General features: G+C 53.1%; 3 protein-coding genes across 3 annotated transcripts; 1 reads left to right on the top strand and 2 right to left on the bottom strand.

The window, feature by feature from the left end:
• Positions 1–1,767: 1,767 nt before the first annotated feature.
• Positions 1,768–12,167, top strand: LOC137666560 (vitamin D3 hydroxylase-associated protein-like). The gene is made up of 15 exons (XM_068406651.1): positions 1,768–1,977; positions 3,755–3,868; positions 4,215–4,358; positions 5,281–5,414; positions 5,805–6,011; positions 6,477–6,517; positions 6,760–6,884; positions 7,523–7,648; positions 8,503–8,600; positions 8,776–8,875; positions 9,739–9,782; positions 10,261–10,300; positions 10,785–10,893; positions 11,249–11,394; positions 12,042–12,167. The coding sequence occupies exons 1-15, from the start codon at positions 1,768–1,770 to the stop codon at positions 12,165–12,167; spliced, it is 1,764 nt and encodes a 587-aa protein (XP_068262752.1).
• Positions 12,168–13,215: 1,048 nt separating this feature from the next.
• Positions 13,216–16,481, bottom strand: NSUN4 (NOP2/Sun RNA methyltransferase 4). The gene is made up of 6 exons (XM_068406644.1): positions 16,377–16,481; positions 15,497–15,912; positions 15,179–15,333; positions 14,859–15,013; positions 14,046–14,170; positions 13,216–13,645 (listed from the first exon to the last, which is right to left on the bottom strand). The coding sequence occupies exons 1-6, from the start codon at positions 16,479–16,481 to the stop codon at positions 13,372–13,374; spliced, it is 1,230 nt and encodes a 409-aa protein (XP_068262745.1). The 3' UTR covers positions 13,216–13,371.
• A 989-nt stretch (positions 16,482–17,470) lies between these two features.
• On the bottom strand, positions 17,471–18,912 carry UQCRH (ubiquinol-cytochrome c reductase hinge protein). Its single transcript, XM_068406735.1, has 4 exons — positions 18,823–18,912; positions 18,710–18,736; positions 18,235–18,396; positions 17,471–17,732 (listed from the first exon to the last, which is right to left on the bottom strand). Exons 1-4 carry the CDS (start codon positions 18,862–18,864, stop codon positions 17,700–17,702), a joined length of 264 nt encoding a protein of 87 aa, XP_068262836.1. The 5' UTR covers positions 18,865–18,912; the 3' UTR covers positions 17,471–17,699.
• Positions 18,913–19,238: the final 326 nt, after the last annotated feature.

Below are 19,238 nucleotides of genomic sequence, written 5' to 3'. Positions count from 1 at the left end.
GGAGGAGGTGGAGATGCTCACACATTGATAGAGAAAGGGGCTTCCTCAGCAGCATCCAGCCACCTGGAAATGCAGTTGTGCCGGCTGATAAATCTGCCCTTTGAAACGCCAGGTCAGTCCGGACACAGCTGGCTCTGTCTCCGTTAAACATTTGCTGAGTGTCTAAAGGGCAGGCTCGGAGCACAGGTCCCAGTGCGCGAGCGGATGTGGGAAGCTGATGCCCTGACACTTCCCAGCATGGGGAAAAAACCTCCCACATCTGCTCAGCCCATCGTAGAGGTTATGTTGCTGTCACGTAGGCAAAGAGCCCACCTCTGCCTCGGGAATCTGCACGGATTCCCGGAGGCTGGGAGAGTGCTGGGTGTTGCTGACCCTGCTCTCACATGCCTTCTGGAGGCACCTGCTGCAGCCAGCACCGTGGGGCAGGAGCAGGAGCTGGATGGGCTGCAGGCATGTCCCCATGTCACTGCTCTTGTAAAGCCAGCAGTGCCTTAGCTGAGGAGGCATCCTCTGAGCAAGGGTGCCACTGAAAGGGAACACAGGAAAAGGCCAGCTTAATTTGTTACCACAGTCTGTCAGCTCCAGACCGTTTCTTAGAGGATGCCAAAGCCAATTCTGTTTGGAGTCCTTCATAAATTTCCCCAGTTAAGAACAAAGAGAAGAACATTCCCTACTGACACAAACTGTTACAGAAAACAACAGCGAACTCTTATAACTGCTAAAAATGGACACAACAATGGATGAAAAATCAACCATTAGAGGACTACCTAGCCCTGATGGGAGAAGGCTCTTCACCTTCCTTTCCATACCCAGTTCCACACTCTGTTGGAGCAGCATCAGGTTCTGGGCCTCTGGCCATCAAGTGCAACCTTGTAAAGTTTTGTAGTGCGCAATCTAGCTGCCCAAAAACCTTTTCCAAGGTGGGACCCAGAGGAGGACCCAACATCCAAAACTAGCAGAGGAGATCACAGACAGACCATGGCATTTGTTTTGAGGCTGAGGTTGGCTGGGCTGTTGCCTTCAGCTCAGTGCATAGTTCTTGCGTGCTTGTAGCGAGAGGATATGTGCTGGAAAGACCTCAGTCCCTAGCTGTCCCAATGTCTGTTGGACATACTTTGCTTCTGGCCTGCAGCCCTGTGGGATTTTCCACTCCTAAGGCAATACCAGCATGCTCTGTCATGGAGTGGAACAGCCTCTCCTTCTGGTGCATGCAGACATCACAGCAGTGCTGAGCCCTATTCCACTGGCCTTCTGAAAGAGCCTCTGGCCACCATGGCAGCAGCACAGGCTGAGGGATCTGGTGAGCAAGTGGGTACCCCACAGCTATGCATCCTTTTTTCACACCATTCCCCATCCCCGTGCAGGAAAGTCTTGTGATTTCAAGCTGTTTTTTCCCCTTCTCCCATTGTCCTCTCAGGCTACGCAGGAAACAGGGGAGCAGCTATTTCCTTGCTTCTTTTGTTCAGTTGATCCCACAGCCCTTCCTCCCCAACGGAGAACTTCCCACAGCCCAGAAAGCCCCTATGAACCCGAAGCCCCACGGTTCACTGGCCAAATGTCACCTTTTTTGTTTCACAGTCAATCATTCTCCACTGCACGCTCCACTGAAGGCAGCTTTGCAGGGGTCAGCTTTGGACTTACAAACTATTTACTGACCCAAGGCAGTGGGGCTGGGAGGAGGGACAGGTCTGGGGAGGCAGGGAAGGTCTCCTGCTCCTGCCTTGCTTTTCTTTCTCATTCCATGCCTGAGGACCAGAAGGTCACGTTATGATCCAGCAACAGCTGAGACAGCTTTTGCCAGAGAGGGAAGTAGGTCCTTCTGCTGCCCTTGCCCTGCTCTGCGGCTCGGCGGCAGCCGTGGTGGTCTGGAAATGGCTGGGCAAAAGGCAGATCCAGAAGCAAATGGAAGAGGCTCGGAGGACCCAGGATGAGGGTGTGAAGAATATGGCAAACACTGTCCAGCAGTTCAGGGAGCAGGTAACCTGTCCTTCTGGGGGGTCTGAGTCCCACCGGGGTGTCTGCTGATGTTGTTCTTCAGCTCCTCGTTCCAGCTCATGACTCCATAGCTTTTATAATGAGGAGTCCAGAGGAGATGTGCTAGCAGCCCTCAACAAGAGGAAAGGTTGCCTTGGGAGGAAGGGAGATCACTGCTCTCCTCAAGCTGGATGAGATGCAGTGGGAGTCTACAGCCAGGGAGATGTGAATTACTCACTGGTTTTGGACAATACAGATGGTGAAGCACTGGACATTCATTGATCTAAAACCCAGTTCTTTCAGGATCTAGAAGTGTCTCTTGCCTCTATGGGTAGAAGCAAGAAAGCTTTTTGCTCTTCCTAACTCTAAGTTTACACATCTGTCCACACCTCTATATCTTTGTCTCTAAAATTTGGCTTCTGGATGGCTCTTGCACAGTCTTCAAAAGAACTTTCACTAGGGTTCCCAGCAGGTTGCTGGACCCCCTGGCCCAGCAGGTTGCCCAGAAGATGCTTGGCCTAACTTAACACAAATGAAGTACAGGGCATTCAGTGTCCCCTGGGAGCAAGCAGGACACGACATGGAGATGAATGAGGCAGGCACCCAACCAGCATGGATGTGGCCCTGAATTCATACTGGAACACCGATTTCTAACCACCTTTCCTTCCTGCTCCATTTGCTTCTGTGTAGGTACTGGTTAAACCAGCTCATGTTTACACAGGTAACGTACAGGTAACCAGCACATGTTTACACAGGTAACGTACCCGGAGATAAAGCATACCAGCTTTATATAACATATAAAGATATATTATATATATATATATAAAGATATATGAGATAGATATATATATATAAAGATATATGAGATAGATATAATATAATATATCTATGAGATATATAGATATAACATAATATATCTATATGATATATATGGAGTCTCCTTCTCTGGAGACATTCAAAACCCGCCTGGACATGTTCCTGTGTGATATGATCTAGGTAATCCTGCTCCGGCAGGGGGATTGGACTAGATGATCTTTCGAGGTCCCTTCCAATCCCTAACTTTCTGTGATTCTGTGATATAAAAACCTTAAAAAAAGCTAGTACTGAGAACTGCCAGTCTTCACCTGAGTAGACCTTACCCACCTGTGAGTCCTTACTGACTTTGCAGTTTGCTGGGCTTGAGCTATTAGATATTTGCCCTCAGACTGGGCTGACCCACACTGCCTGTACCCATTCTGAGGGGTGAAGGGCCAGCCCGAGACTTGTCTGCGACGACTTTGGTACCTTCTGCCCAGGCTGGTGTTTGCTCAGCTGAGATTATCTCTTGGTCCGTGGGTAAAAGTCCCACAGTGCTGGGAGGAAGGCTCTGGTGTGAGGCATTGCCTTGTCCTCTGCTGCAGTGGATGCATGAAGCTCTTCTACACGTTCAGAGATAGGTGGGCTCCTGTGTGTATATGATCATGATTGTGACATCCAAACTCAGGATTAAACACTCAGCAGCTCAAGGTCTGAACCCTCACAGGTCCGCCTTTCCAGCAAGCTTGTGGAGTCTCCCGCTCTGCAGATATTTAAAACCTGCCTGGATGCGACCCTGTGCAACGTGCTGTAGGTGAACCTGCTTTGGCAGGGGGTTGGACTAGATGATCTCCAGAGGTCCCTTCCAACCCCAGCCATTCTGTGATTCTGTTGATAATGTTGGCAAAACTTGAGACTTATTCCCTCTGAGCCAATGGGTAACTGGAGCTGCTGTCCTGGCATCCTCTTCATCTTCCCCTTGCAGGTCCCCCATGTCCAGACGGATGCCATCCTGTCCCTGCCCCTGCTGGAACTCACTGGGAGACTGCAGGAAGGGTCTCTGTCTCCCAAGACTGTCCTCTACACCTACATAGAGAAGGTGAGTTCCTGTCCGCAGTGTGATGGATAAATCACACATGTTCTCCATGCCATGGCATGTGGGCTGGTGGCTGAGAAGACTTGTTGCAGCTGGTGATTATGACAAGTCTTTAATATAGCAGATATCAGGAGAAAAATATGAAAAGGCAGGGATCTCTCTGTCTCCTGGGTCAGACCCATCACTGGACAGTCCTTTGAGATGGCTTGAGCTGGGACGCTCTGGGGAGGGGGTTACCATTCATGCCAAGCCACTAGCCCTTGTTTTGAAGATTCAGGTAGCTACTGAACGCAGCTGTGTAATGATGCTGTTCTTAACTAACACTTATTCCTTCATGTGTCTGGCAAAGGCCCTGGAAGTGACCCAGCAGACAAACTGCTTGCGACATTTTATCCCAGAGTGTGAGGAGCAGCTCCAGGAAATACAACGGCAGAGGGAGAAAGGGCTGCTCTATGGCATCCCAGTCAGCATCAAGGATCACATTGGCCACAAGGTGCTTCCCTTTGTGCCCGTGAACTGTCTCATCGTGAGCTGGGCTGGGTGGTGAAGTGGTGGGACACAGAGAATGGGGAAGGGGCCTGATCCCTCCTTGCTTACATCACAGGAAGCCTGGCTGGGTCTGAGGCTGTGGCCCCACATCTCATTGCAGCTGGAACCCTGGCAGTTAGAAGCCTCCATCAGCAAAAATCAAGGGGTGAATGGTTATACACCCACGTGATTTCTTCTCTGATATGTGAGACAGCACAAGCTGGGCTACATGGTCGTTTGGGCCATAACTCAGACTTCTACTCAGAGGTTTGCAGTATCAGCTTCTAGTTAGTATTAGGAACCGTTAACCTTGAATCCCTTGTGCTGTAGCCTGGCCACTGAGCCCCTTAGCAAAGAGCCTGTGCATGAGACGCACCAGGGACCCCCTCGCAGACAAGCCCTGATGAGGATTGACCACACACTCCTGAGCTGAATTTGTTAGGCAGTCTCCTCCATGTTGACTTACCAACACAGTTAAGAGGGCCATAAGCCCAAAGCAAGCCCCAAACACAAAGGCTAATGGAAAAAGGATCACACTATGTTTGCCTGGGATGTATATTCCCTCCCTGAACATCCACCGGTGGCTTCACTTGGACAGCAGGACACTGGATTTGATCCTGAGCTAGTGCACCTATGGAGTTGCACTGGGTCAGGGGAAACAAATAGCATGGAAAAGAGCAAGGGTAGCTTCAGGAGAAGCCTTAACCCTGTAAGTGTTTGGCAGCTCTCTGCCAAGGATGGAAGGAGAGCGAGTCCTTGGCCCTTCATGCAAGGGCTTGCAAGGGAGTGGGTTAGTACCTGCCCCCCCGCAAAGGGGACACCAGATCATCCTACCAAAGCTGCAGAGGAACTGCACTGACCATGTCCGTTGTCACTTCTCTCTGCAGGGTCATCTGTCGACCTGTGGGCTTGTGCAATGCCTGGGCACTCTGGTGCAGGAGGACAGCGTCCTAGTCAAGGTTTTGAAGAGACAGGGGGCCATCCCATTTGCAATGACCAATGTGCCGCAATCCCTCTTCAAGTAACATACATCATTAGAAATCTTTCCTCTGGATGTGCTCCTGAAGCTAAAACCCAGCCTGTAGGTCCCGGGACAGGCTCCTTCCTGTCTCCTGAGATGTTGCCTGGATGAGTCCCTCTTCCATCAGCTGCCAGCAATCTCAGTTCAACTGAAAATAGCTTTAAGATAAGATTAAGAGGAAAAAAACCTACCATGACATAAGAGAAATTAAGTGCACTTGTGCATGGGAGGTAGAGCGGAGGCTCACAGGAATGAGCCATGTCCCGAGGGATTTATGGGATGGAAGGATGGGGTTGGCTATGCCACATAAGCTCACTGCAAAGGAAAGCCAACAAACTCAAGGCATTAGGCTGTTCCTAACAGCTTGCTTGCTGGTTTTCTTCTCCCCAGCTATGATTGCAGCAATCCCATCTTCGGCCAGACCTTGAACCCCTTCAACCACAAGAAGAGCCCCGGGGGCTCCTCAGGAGGGGAGGGAGCTCTGATCGCAGGGGGAGGCTCCATCCTGGGCATCGGCTCAGACATCGGTGGCAGCATCCGCCTGCCATCCAGCTTCTGCGGGCTGTGCGGGCTCAAACCCACGGCCAAAAGGCTCAGGTAGGTGCTGGGGTCTGCCCGTCCCACCCTGCAAGGAGCCTGCTAATGGTCAAACTTGGCAGAAGGAGCAAGGTACTCAGTGAGTACCTGGGAGAAAAAAAGAGAGGACAGTTGCTTAAAGGCTGGCTTGCTTTGCTCAAAACCTTGCCCAAGAGGCGGCGTTTTTAGGTTTTGTGTTTTCATTGTAAATCTGGCCTGGAGTTAAAAGGAAAAGGGGGCTAAAGTGGTTAAATCATGCCAAAATGGAACATTTTTGGTTAAACCAAAGCTAAGATTTGTTGGCATTTAGGGTTGTTTTTTTCATTTTGATCAAAATTTTCTGTTTCACGTGACTCAAATCAAACACTTTTAATAATTTCCTTCTGGTTCAGGTCCTGAACTGCAGACCCCACTATGCTATTCAAACTTATTGGGAATATCTCACCATTACTGAAATGACAATATACTGCTTTTCTTTTCCCACAGCCTGGCCGGAGCGAGTGGCCCAGTCAGTGGGATCCTGGCAGGTACATGAATTTTTAATTGCTTTTCTCTATATGCTGTGAAGAGTCCTATGTTTTCCTCTAGGCCTGAGGTAAGCCCGAGACAACCAAGGTCTGTCCAGAGTCCATCTGAAACATCCCACCTCATTGTCTGATCATCCCTTGCAGCCAACGTGGCCATGCAGAGGGGTGGACCAGTGTTTGGTGGACCAGTGTTTGGTGCACCCGTTTGCTTAACGTGGACATTTGCTCTCGTCCCACTCCAGTTCCTTGTGCGCTGGGGCCGATGGCGAGGGACGTGGACAGCCTGGCCCTCTGCATGAAGGCGCTTCTCTGCCAGGAGATGTTCCAGCTGGACCCCACCGTGCCCCCCATCCCCTTCGATGAGGAGGTGAGTCCTTAAGTCATCAAGCTCTGGTTCTTTTGAGGGTGCTCCACGCCCAATGTATGCATTCTTTAAGGACCCAGTTATCTTTACAGTACTGGTTTCCAGTAACTTGTTAGCTCTTTTTGAGGACACAATTTATAATTATTAGAAAAAAATAGGTTAATAAGTAGTTATTCTTTCTGCCTTCCCAGTTGGCATGTAGCTTATCAGATTGAGAGACCCCTGAAAAGAGTGGGGAGGAAAGCAACACCAGGAGCAAAAAGCTGGAGGTTTTTAGGGGAAGATGAGACAGGATCAGAAACTCCTGCAGCACATGTCTTGACTGAGGACATTTCCTTTCCCTCTGCATCAGATGAACTTCAGGAGGTTTTTCTACTTCCATCTTTTGTAGCAGTGGTTGAATCTACTGGTCTTGAGTGGCTGTGCTCTATCTGAAGGGAGGGATGAAGGGGACGCTGGAGAAAAAGGCAGGGGTGGACATTTGGAAAGGGTAACCTATGGAAACTATAAGCAGCAAACCAGAAAATCAGTTACTCCCCAGCATCTGGAGTTTTTGTCCCCTTCTGCAGTGGGCTTCAGCGTGGGGGCAGTGCTACCCCCAGCAGGGCTGGAAATGCTTAACTGGTGGCTCTTTGCTCCAGGTGTACTCCAGCTCCGCTCCTCTGCGGGTCGGGTACTACGACACAGATGGCTACTTCCCACTGCCCCCTTGCATGCGGCGGGTGGTGCAGGAAACCAGGGCAGCTCTGCAGGCAGCCGGGCACCAGGTGAGCACAACCACCCCACACTCTTCTCCCCAGGGTGTCCCCAGCTTTGCTCCTCGCTGCTGAAATCACCCTGCAGAAACCAAACATAGCTCCCAAGCCCAGCTGTGGGATAAATGACCTACCAGAGGTATGAGATTAAGTTACTACAGCCATGTAACACCATGCAGACACACGCCTACCCACGGTAGCTCTGCATCTCACAGGGAAACAGCAGGAGCAATTAGCAAACTTGTACCTGCAAGGGGCCAGGGGTGTAATGAATCCATCTCTGCTCTCCTGGTGGCTGTGGTCCACGCCAGATAGCAGCATCCAGAAGGTGCTGCAGTTGACCCTGGAAGGTTGCCCTGGCATTTTCTATCTCTGTCCTTCCCCAGCAGGGCTCTGAGAGGTGTTTTTCTCCTTCCTCTCCAATGCCCATGCAGACTTCTCTCCTTCCTGGACCCCAGAGGGAAAAGAGCCATGGGGCATGGGATGGGAAATACCTTTACCTTCATCTAGACCTACCTGTGGAAACATGCTAGTGGTGCTCTGCATAGCAAAGTGAGTCCATGTCTGAGAGACGTCGATTCTGCTGGGACAGTGGGGAAACTGGTGCAGCTTCTGGCTCAGTGACTGCCTGGAGCAGGATGGAGGAGGAAACAGCCCTGGAGAGATCTCAGAGCTGAGCCAAATGGCCGTCAGGGAGGAACAATCCCACGGGGAGATGCCTGGGCTGGTAAAGGGTTGAACCGGGGCCTCCGTTGGCGTGTGGAGCCCAGGGAGGTGCTGCTCTGCCTTCAAAGCTTATCTACAGTCAGGCCTTGGAAATTATTCACACCCCCCAGGCTGCCACATGATCTTGTGTTTTGGTGCAGCTGGTGCCCTTTTCTCCACCGCGGATCCACTATGTCATGACTGAACTGTTTCTGAAGACCTTTTTTGCTGACGGAGGCCGTGCTTGGTTGGACGTGTTGTAAGTAGGAGCCCTCCAGCAACAGGGCTGTAAAACACCTCCATCCCCACGCCCACGAGCACAGTGCACAGGCAAAACGAGCCCACCTCTCCCACCCCAAACAGGAGATACTGGGGTTTCTGAGAAAGGGCAAACAGCTTCTCTGACATGATCCCCTCCTCTTGTTGTCTCTCAGCACAGGAGATATTGTAGATCCAAGCTTGAAGCCACAGGTGAATTGCTGCAAGATCCCAAGGCTGGGGAAGAAGCTGCTGGCTCTGATTCTTAAACCTCTGGTGAGTCCCTGGCCTCAGGCTCAAAGCAGAGTGGTGTCAGCAAGGCCCTGAGATGCTTGAAAGTGTGATGGTACTGAGAGACACCTTTAACTGGAAACACTGGGGTTTCAGGCCAAGGCACACACTAGCACTTTGGAAGGTCTTTTCTAGACCCCTGCTGGGATTTATCCAGTGCAAAGGGAAATGAGAGAAGGACCAGCCAAGAGCTGCAAAAGATTAATGCAGAGCCCACAGCAAGTGGTTCCTCAAATGCTAGACCTAGCAGTGCCCAGTTTCCTACAGATTCATGCATTGGGATTGCTGCAGCAGAAGGACTCGAGGTTGAAGCTCCATCCCTGTGTTGGAAGCCTCCCAAAGATCACACCTTCATGGGGACACCTGGTGATTAATAAGAGCTGGCCCTCACTGTAGCCCTTTCACCAGCTGAGCATCCTTTTGTAGGGCTTCTCTCCTCCAGCCTCCATTTTCTCTGCCTCTCTGTCCAGCTGGGTTGTTCTTCGCTGACAGGATCAAAAAGGCAGCAGTGAGTGGGAGGCACTCAAAGTGCTTGTAGAGGTCTTGTCTCTGTGAGATACCAAGCTAAAAAATGTTTATCAAAAATAATGAAAGGCGACTTGGTTCAAGTCAGTGCATTCCTCTGTCAGCAGGAAATATTGGGCTGTAAGAAACAAATTGGGAACCAACAGCCAGAAGTTGGAAGCAAAGTAAATTCAGAACTATGAGAAGCATTTTTAATCATCATTGTTTACCCTCAGGGCAGCATCCCCAGGGTCAGAGGCAGGATGGGACTGGGGGTTTCCCGGGATGGCACAAGTTACTGCACCCCATGCCATGTCCCTAACAGGAACCTCTTCCCTTTCCAGTTTCCCCGCCTGGCTGACTATCTGAGCGCCTTGGGTGGAATGAGGTAAGATGGCACCGTCCCCAGGGATGTCCATGAAAATGAAGGGTACCTTCTCCTCTAAGTGTCCATGGGGTGGGGGGGACTGGATTCATGACAGGCTCTGACCTGCTCTCTGCAGGGGCTATCTCTCCACCTTGGACATGGCTTCAGCCTTTAGGAACACATCTCCCCAGGGCTGCACTGCCCCTAGTGCTATCCTGACAGGGCTGAGGGACTGGGATGGATAAGCTCATACAGGCAGCCTGTGGTGGAGATGAGTACTGAATCCAGGCTCCCCAGAGAAACCTTCTCTCTACCACTTCCAGACATTTGTTGCTTAATTGCTTGGCCAAGTGCCAAAGGAAACTTTACACAAATTGTGAAAGACGTATTGTTTTAAGTAATTGCTAAAATCACCAGGTCTTATCAACCTGGAGGATTATTTTAAGCAATTCCTCCTCCTCTTAAAGCGTAAAAATGTTGCTATGATTTCCACTTGCAGCTCAGTGAAGGAGATGTGGAATCATCACCATCAAATAGAGGTACGTTTTGAGGACTTTTCTCTCTGGCATCATGCTAGAAGTTTAGGCTTTATGGCAAGTGCCAGGTCAGAGGGTCATTGGTGAGGAAAGGGGCTGTGCAGGGGGGTGCTGGGGAGGAGACAAGACAGAGGGAAAGACACAAAAGAGAGATAGGAATAGGGTAGATGGGCTTTTGGGTCAACACAGCCAGGACTTTATCGGTTGCCCAGTGCTCATGCCCAAATGCCCATGTTCGATGGTCCCAGCATAAAAAAGGCTGTCCTGGGAGTGGGGATGGGTAAAGAGGGACCTTTCCAATTCCCAGCCACAGTCTGGCCACGTGCTGTGGAGACAGACACTTACACACTCCGCTGCCTCTTCCCTCGAGCACAGCTGCCTGCTGCTGCCTCCTCGGCCATGCCAGAGCCTGGTGCATACCCTGGAGAAGCCGAGATGCTCCAGGCGTGGATGTGGCCTCCGTGTCATCTCCCCTCTCCTCCCCAAGGTGTACCGCACCGAGTTCATCGCCCAGTGGAGGGAACTCCAGCTGGACGTTGTGCTGTGCCCTGTCCTGGGGCCTGCCTTCACCACGGGATACCCTGGGAAACTCCTCAGTAAGTGAGTCTGGGACCTTGCTGGGAGGGCAGAGAACCACAGTGGTTGAGACTGGACAGAAGGGTCCACTACCGTGGAGCTTCACTGCCCACCTAAGCATTTCATGGGCATTAGGAAGGAAAAAAAACCTACCATAAAGCTATCTGAGCAGATGGAGACAGACACATGGATGAAGGGAGCTGATGGCTGTTGTGTCTTGCTACTGCAGACTTGGACCTGCAGATGACCAGCCCTGTGCAATTTCTCCTCCCAGCAGCAGGTGGTTCTCAGGGGCTTCAGTGAAGATGTAATGTGTAAGTTTGAATGAAGACAGGAGGCTGTGACTACCTGCATTCTCTCTTCTGCTTCTCTCAGCTGCCATCTCCTCCACAATGCTGTACAACGTCTTGAACTTCCCTGCTGGGGTAGTACCCGTCAGCACGGTGACAGAAGCTGATGAGGAAGAGCTAAAGCTTTACCAAGGATGCTGTGATGACCCCTGGGACCGGACACTGAAACAGGTACGCAACAAGGGAAGTGGTGGAGAAGAGACTGCTGATGGATGTTCAAGTAATAGCTTCACTGAAATTAGGGGCTCCTAAATGTCCCCATCAATATGGGCACAGTGCAAAAAAAAAATCATCTCTTCTTTATATACCCTTGCAAATCCCTTTTCTCCCAAGCCCCAAAAAACCTAAGTCACTAAGCTTTGGGGGGACTGGGGGAGCATCTCCAGGCTCGACTATAGGCTGAAACCAGAAAGGAGCCATGCAGCAAGGCTTCGAGTAGGTTCTTGTGACAGCCACAGCACTGCACTGCCCTCTCCTCCTGCCCCATGACGCCTTCACCAGGCCCAGGCTGTCAGCACAGCGTGGATCAGGAATGAGGATGCTGAAGGAAAAGGGATGTGGCTGCAAGACAGCCCAAAGCAGAGCTGCCTGGGGGGTGGGGAGGGTCTCCTAAACACACTGCCCAAGATTTGGCAACCATTTCTATCACAAGAACAGCAAGAGCCTTCCCTCTGCCCCAGCGTGCTAACGCTGCTCGAATGGCAGGGCTCAGCCTCCAACCTCCCCTCTCTCCGGGACGAGCCACGTGCCTAAACCAAGCTTCCAAAAGCTGCTGGAGGCCTGAGCCCCCCCGGTAACCCCTTGTGCCCCCACTGCAGGCTGTGGCAGGAGCCGTGGGGCTGCCCGTGGCCGTGCAGTGCGTGGCCTTGCCATGGCAGGAGGAGCTGTGCCTCCGGTTCATGAAGGAGGTGGAGACCCTCAGCCGGGAGAAGAGAGCAGCATAGCCCCCAAGGTCCCACGTCGCAGGGCCAGAGGCGGGCAGAAGGGACAGCACTGCACGACTTCTCTTTTGCAATGGGCAGTGCAGAGATCACGGCAGGGAGGGAAGGAGGAAGGAAAAGCCATTTCCTGACCCCCCTCCTCGGCAACAAGCATGGATCCTGTAAGGGACCAAGATGCCACACGGAGGGCAGGACTGGCTTAACCTGGGTGCAAACGATGATAAATCTCTGAAATGCACCTTCCTCGAAGGATGGACACGGATGGGGGTTCACCCTCATTTTCATCTGTGCTGCCTCTTGCAGAAGCAGGGTGATGCTCAGCGAAAAGGATTACAAAAGCTCAATAGTATTTTCTTGCTGGCACTGGAGTAACTTCTTATGGATGTATCTATAGGCTGCCCTGTAAGGAACACAGCCATGTCTACCCTCCCCATCACTGTATTTTGCTCACAAAAATAAAAACGTAGCTATTAAGCAACTCCTATCATAAACTTCAGTAATCCTTCACTGATGGCTGTTATAGCAATGCACAGTTATTACCCAAAATCACACAAACCCCTTCCCACTGGACATTAAATGGCATCTAGCATGGGAGCATTCACACCTCCCCTTCTCAACCACAGCTTTGCTATCTGTGAGGGATAGCAACAGTCACTGGCCTTTCCACAGCACCCAGCTCTTTCCACCACCAGGTCTCAAGCACCCCAAGCACCTTTCCAACCTCACAGCAAGGGCGTTCTTAGGGACCTCTTATTTCAGGACCTCAGGCTGCTCTTTCTGAAGGTAGGAGATAAGCAGAGAGAGATGCAACGCAATTATGCAGATGGTGAGACCTGGGACAGAAGGGCTGAGATCCCCAGATGGTGTTTGTTAAACCAAACCTGCTCATGTAGGATTAAAGAAGTCAGACAGGAGGGAGAGAGAAGCATCCACACAGGGCCATCTACCCTGTCCCGAGACAGATGGATAAATCACTCCATAAATAAGGCCTCTCTCTCTTTCCTAGATTAAATACCTCAGTCTCAAACACAAATATTCAGGAGACTCCACAGCAGGTCTCTCTCATTTATTCTCATTTACGTCTGCAGCAAAAAAGCAGACTTCCTTTGGGACATTTTAAAAAGAAAAATAAAGATAAAGCAGTTTTGCTTTCCCCGGAAATTTGGGGTATTTCCTGACAGCCAGCAGACATAGTCTGTCACCCCTTCTACATCCGACGTAATTTGCAGAAATACATAGGTCCAAAGTTGGCTGTGAGGTGAGGCAGAACGAGCTCCCCCAGCCGGCAATCCGAGAAGAAGGAAAACGTGTCCTGGAAGAGCGTCCGAAAGTGGCTCAAGTCCTCAATGTGGATACTGATGTCAAACTGGGTTTCTGCAATTTCTACCGCTCTCTCGATCACATACTCATTCTGCAGCGGGGAGAGGGAGCATGTAGAATACACCACCTCTCCTCGCGGCTTGGTAGCGAGGATCCCAGCCCTGCAGGCAAGATGAACACACACACATCATCACGGGAAGAAGAGGACTGTGTGGGACACCAGCATTCCCACCCACTGAAATTGGGAAGCCAGCTGGGACCTGGGAGATCATCACTCAAAAGGCCACCACTATAGCCACCCAGTTCCTTAGACCCTCCTCCCTACCTCCTATGGCTACTGCTGGGGACAGGAAGGACATTTGATCTGACCGAGATCATTTGCACCTTCTTACACTTACTATGATTTGATGTGTTCAACTATTGCCATGCCAGAAAGCTACACATGGTTTCCACATTTCCCACTCGGGGACATATAAAGTAATAGCAGGTTTCAGTGCTGGCCATGGAGAGCTGCTACCGTTAACATAAACAGCACAAAAACACAGCACCGAGCTCACTCACATCAGCAGCTGCAGCTGTAGCATGGGCAACATCTGACGCTCCTTGGTTCTTCTCCTGTGGAAGATGTTGTTGTCCTGCTCCGTGACAGAGTGCCTGTCCGTCGTGCAGGGTACATCTACGAGGACCTGCAGCAGCAGAGGTCTTGCATCAGTCCTGGGCCCAGTCAAGCTCAGTGAGTCTCCTAGTGCAGCCTGCCCCTTGCCCAGCTCCCCCACCCTTGCCACGCACCAGCAGCTCTCGGTACCTTGCCTAGCTGATGCTGCCCGAGCACGGGTGTGCACCCATGCTGAGCTGTGACTCGTCTGGGTGCTTTTGCATTCCAGGAATGTGCAGACAGACACAGAAATGGTGGATAACACTCACACGTGTCCTCATTTAACATTTCTACTCTGTGTGCCTTCCTGGTAGGCGTTACTGCAGCACCAACAGCTGCAACCACACAGGGCCAGAGCTCCTGCGGTCACACCTCCTGGGGTAACAAACGCAGCTCCTGTGGCTAGACATGGCTGAGAAACAAGAATTATCTCATCTTCACGTTTAACCCCTTCCAGGTGATGGATTAGAAAGGATTTTTGAGGGTTATTACACAGGTAAATAAAGGTACCACTCCGGATGCCCATGTGCACCAGATCCTGCAGGAAGGGTATAGCAGGAGGAAATATTACTCCCTACGTGGCTTACTCTTCTCTTTTCTCTGCATTTAAGATTATGGAAAACTATACAATTATACTGCAGGATAAGCTGCTGTCTCCCTCTGAAACAGGAGGAAAGTGAACTAGATGGGTTTATCTTCACTGGTTCCCCATCACCTACCTTATGGAAAGTGCCACCTTCCAGCTGCCCCCAATCCCTTCCATCGCAGGACGTGACACTCACAGTTTCCCTGATTTCTTTGGGAATGTAGCTATGAAGAATCTGGTGCAGCCTCTTTGTCCGGGAAACTGAGACATCGTTGGCTGCCAGATGCGCTGAGAGGACAAAACAGGCACACTGGGAATGTCACTCTTGCAAAAACGCACCTGACTCCCAACTCTTATAACCAGAAACGATTAATGGTCAGACATTAACGGGCACAGCACACTCTTCCAGCCCCATTTTACGCACGGGGACAAGGAACACCCACCTCCACTTACCACAAACCCCAGTCTGCAGCAGAGTCAAGGTCTTGCCACCCGGAGCTGCGCAGAGGTCAAGGACAAAGTCATCCGGCTGCACATTGAGCGCCAGGACGGGCAGGAGAGATGCGGCGTCCATGAGATAATAGTCGAGGAGCCCCAGAGCGTCCGGCCTGGAAATCACCAGTTTGCGTTAAAAAAAGCAAACGTGTGAGGGGAAAAGAAAACAGCGGTTGGGAGTGAGGATGGGGACACAGAGGCGCAGTGGATGCTCACACACGTGCAGCCCCCTGGGCTGGCCATGGCAGCAGGCGGTCTGTCCCGGAGATGTCTCACCGTGCAGGGCGAAAGCGCGTGATGTCGCCTCTGGGGAAGGTGTAACACTTGATGTTGGAGCTGATGGAGGCAGGAAGCGGCGGTGACATCTCTGCCTGTGTCATCGTCTCCACCTGCATCACTGTTCTGCCTTCGCCAGACCCCTCCTGGGACCTGCTTTCCCCTCTCCCCGCTTCCCCCAAAGCTGCACCCCGCTTTTTGAGGGCTTCAGAAACAAAATCAGTGGCATCCAGCAGCTCCAGCTCTTGGGTGACGTGGTCGACAGGAGAGAAGTTGTTGAGGAGGGCGCCGTACTTGTGCTCGCAGAGCAGGGCGGCACGCACGGAGGGCCACAGGTCCCTCAGCTGCAGGCTGTAGTTCACGTCAAAGTGGTGCAGGGCCAGTCGCGTGGGCGGGATGCGGGGGGCCGTGGTAGCCTTGGGGGGGAAAAAATATACCAGAGATGTTAAAAGACAAAATACCTCCACATCCCAGCACCCCCGCCAGCCTCAATATCTTTCTGGGAGATTCCAGCACCGGGTTCTGTCCTGCCCAAAGCCCCTGGGGTCTTTCTGCAGCCCCAGAAAATGCCCTTGACACCCGTGGGGGGTAGTCCCCTGGGGAGGGTTCAGGACCGGGAATGGCTGAACGGTGCTGGGGGGCACAGGGTGGGTATAGGGTGGTGTAACGGGGGTGTGGGAGGTGCAGGGAGAGGTGCGAGGGGGCGACATGGGGAGATTAGAGGGGTTCAAGGGGGTGGAATAGGGAGATTAGGGGGGTGCGATGGGGTGCAAAAGGGTTAGCGGGGAGCCCACGGGGGCTGCGAGGCGGTGCGATGGGGGTGCGGGTGCGCGGGGCAGTCCCCGCCGCGGGGACACCGCCGGGACAGGGCCCCGCTCACCCACTTCTCCTTGTGCCGGTGCCGGCGCGGCGCCGCTCCCGGCGCCGCTCCCCGCCGCAGCAGCGCTGCCGCCGCCGCCCGCGCGCGCCCGCCCAGCGCCGCCATCACCCGCGCGCCGCCGCGGCGCCTTCCGGGGCGGGACCGGCCCCGCTCCGCCCCCCCGCGCCCAGGGGCCCCCCCGAGTGCGGGGGCCGAGCACCGGTGCCAGGCGGGGAGGGGGCGGCTTCGGGCATCCGCTGCTGACAAAGGTCCAGCGGCGAAAGGAGCTTCGCGGCGGGGAGAAACACACCCGCAGCCCCGCCGGGCCCCAGCCCCGGGCCGGAGAGAGAAAAAACCTCAAACCTGCTGAAATTAACACCCCACGCTTACCCCAGTAATGCTCCATTTCAACCCACTAAGGATTAAACTTGAAATCCACCAGCAAAAGGGTGATGGACCGCTACACTGATAACCAACAGCCTAATTTAGCAGGTGGTGGGTTTTTTCACCTTGAGGAACAGCTGAGAAAGGATTTGCTGCCCTGTGAAACGTGTTTTCGTGCTACTGAACATCCTACTCGGTAGAAAAAGGGGCAGAGCACAAACTTGACCCCTCCGCAGGACAGTCCCGGGTCAGCAGAAGGGGCTGGTGACACTCACAGGGCTCAAGTTCCCCGGGTCTGAGCACGCGGCACCACCACCCTGCCCCTCTGCAGCCACAGTCACTGGACAGGAACACGAAGCCAGCGGCAGCCGGGAGGCTCTTCAAGCCCCTGGCAGCAGCAGGTGACAGTGAGGGACAGCTGATGGTTTTCCCCCAAACGGGGGAAACTTCTCTCCTAGAAAAGGGTCACTCCCTTCGGTTTAACTTAGTCAGAACTTACTGCGTGAACAATATTGGTTTTGTGAGGCTTGGAAACATCTTTGTGACTCCAACAGACAAACATCTTACCTGAGGGATCACGCTCCAGCCGCTGCACAGCACGGCTGCACAAAAAGGACGTTCCCACAAGCGAGGAAAAGTCTCCCCCCACAAACTGGGCTCTGACCCCCACTAACTTCATCGTAACCCAGTGCAAGTGGGAAGCACCAACACTAGGAAATAAACGGAGGATGTTTCCGTAGGAACTCTGAATGTTTAATATGGAAAATTACACATCAACATTTTTTTTTATGTGGCCACGCATCTTCCATGAGGACAGACGCAGCGACACACTGGCGCTTGGCTGCTGCCAGGAAGCTGTTTCGTTTATACTTGGTGTGGAGAATGAACGGGCAGGAAGGACTGGAAATCCAGGAACCACCAACACAGGCTGTGGAAGCAGATGGACAATCATACCCGCCTTTACTTCAGGTTCTTGAAGAGTTTGTGAGCAACCTGAAAAGAAGAGACAAAGCACTGGGTAATTCCTAGTTTAGGGCTGGAAATGAGCAGGATGTTACCACCCACCTCTTGATCTCTGGGCCACTAATGCACACAGATCTACAGCCCCCTGCTCTTCTTCTTGTTTTGCAGCAAGTCATTCAAGAAAATTAACCAGCTGAGATTTCTTACCGTTTCACCTCAGGTTAAAAAGGTTTAACTTTAAAAGGGCAAATACAACGCTGAAATAGCAGAGTGTCATTTGCAGGGCAAAACCAATCTGTTTGACTTATTTCATTGTTTAATAGCCTGCTGAATCCCAGCTGGAACTGTTGGAACAAGGAGCAACCAAGCACTTAACAAAAAAGCATCAAGGTTTACAGTTCTTCCAAGCTCGCTGTGACTGAACAGCTACCCTGTCTCACGCCTGGATTGTCTGTGCTCTCAGAAGCGCAGCTAAAGGCAGCTCTGCTCCCAGCACCAGCAGGGACGGTGCACCCCCGGGAGCTGCACTTACACAGTGGTCCCTGGCATGCAGGAAGTCAAAAAGCTCCTCTGTGCACTGCTCTTCTGTCTGGGACCTGGAGGACACGCGCGCGTCGCACAGCTCCAGCCGCTCCCGCGCCTTCACGCATTTCTCTGTCTGCTCGCAGTGCTCCCGCACCGTGGTTAAAGGATCCTGCGGACACGGGGCTGCCGTGAGAATAGGAAGACCCCGCAACGCCCGTTTCCCCCCGAGGCCCTCGCTTTAGCAGGGAGGCGTATATCCACACCGGATTCAAGCCGCCTCCCCGCTAAGCCTGGGATCGCAGCACGGAGCGGCGACAGGGCCCCGAGACCCTACGACAGTGTTTGTCAGTGCTGAAAGGCACCGGGCCTCTTCCCCTGGGAGCAACGAGTCGCTGCAGAGGCTACAGGTCACCCCCACCGCCGCCGCGGCCTGCCAGCTCCCCGGGCAGGGGCGGCCCCGGCCCCCGCGCCCCGCGTCTTACCACCAGCTCTTCCTCCTCCTCCTCCTCCTCCTAGGGAAAAAGAAGAGAGCACAGCCGTTACCGACCGCCCGACCACCCGCGGCTCCCCCCGGCCCCGGCCCGGCCGCGCTCACCTCGGGCTCCCCGGCGTGAACGACGCGGTCGCGCAACCCCATCCCGCCGCCCAGAGGACTCCCCACGGTCACCCGCCGGAAGCGCCGCTGCTTGCCCCGGAAGCGGAAGCGCGCCCGCAGCGCTGGCACCGCCCCCTAGAGGGTGGTGCTTCAGGCCTGGGCTCTTCCCTTCCAAACATGGCGGCCGGCGGCGGCAGCGCCTGTGACCGTCTCAAGGTGCCTACCACGCCGTTCCCGGCCGCCTTTTCGCTCTTCGTCCTGGTGATTACAACCTCGGAGCCGGCTCGGCCTCGCTGCCGCTGTCGGCACCGCTGGGGAAGGGGAGGCCGCTCGACGCGACCTCCCTGACATGGCCGCCGGCTCCCTCCTCCTCCCAAGATGGCGGCGGCGGGACGCGGGCGGGAGGGGCTGTCCCT

This window comes from Nyctibius grandis, chromosome 8 (genome assembly GCF_013368605.1).
Source record: "Nyctibius grandis isolate bNycGra1 chromosome 8, bNycGra1.pri, whole genome shotgun sequence".
Taxonomy (NCBI): domain Eukaryota; kingdom Metazoa; phylum Chordata; class Aves; order Nyctibiiformes; family Nyctibiidae; genus Nyctibius; species Nyctibius grandis.
Note: the sequence above shows the minus strand (reverse complement) of the source record. Positions and strands in the feature narration are given on the sequence as shown.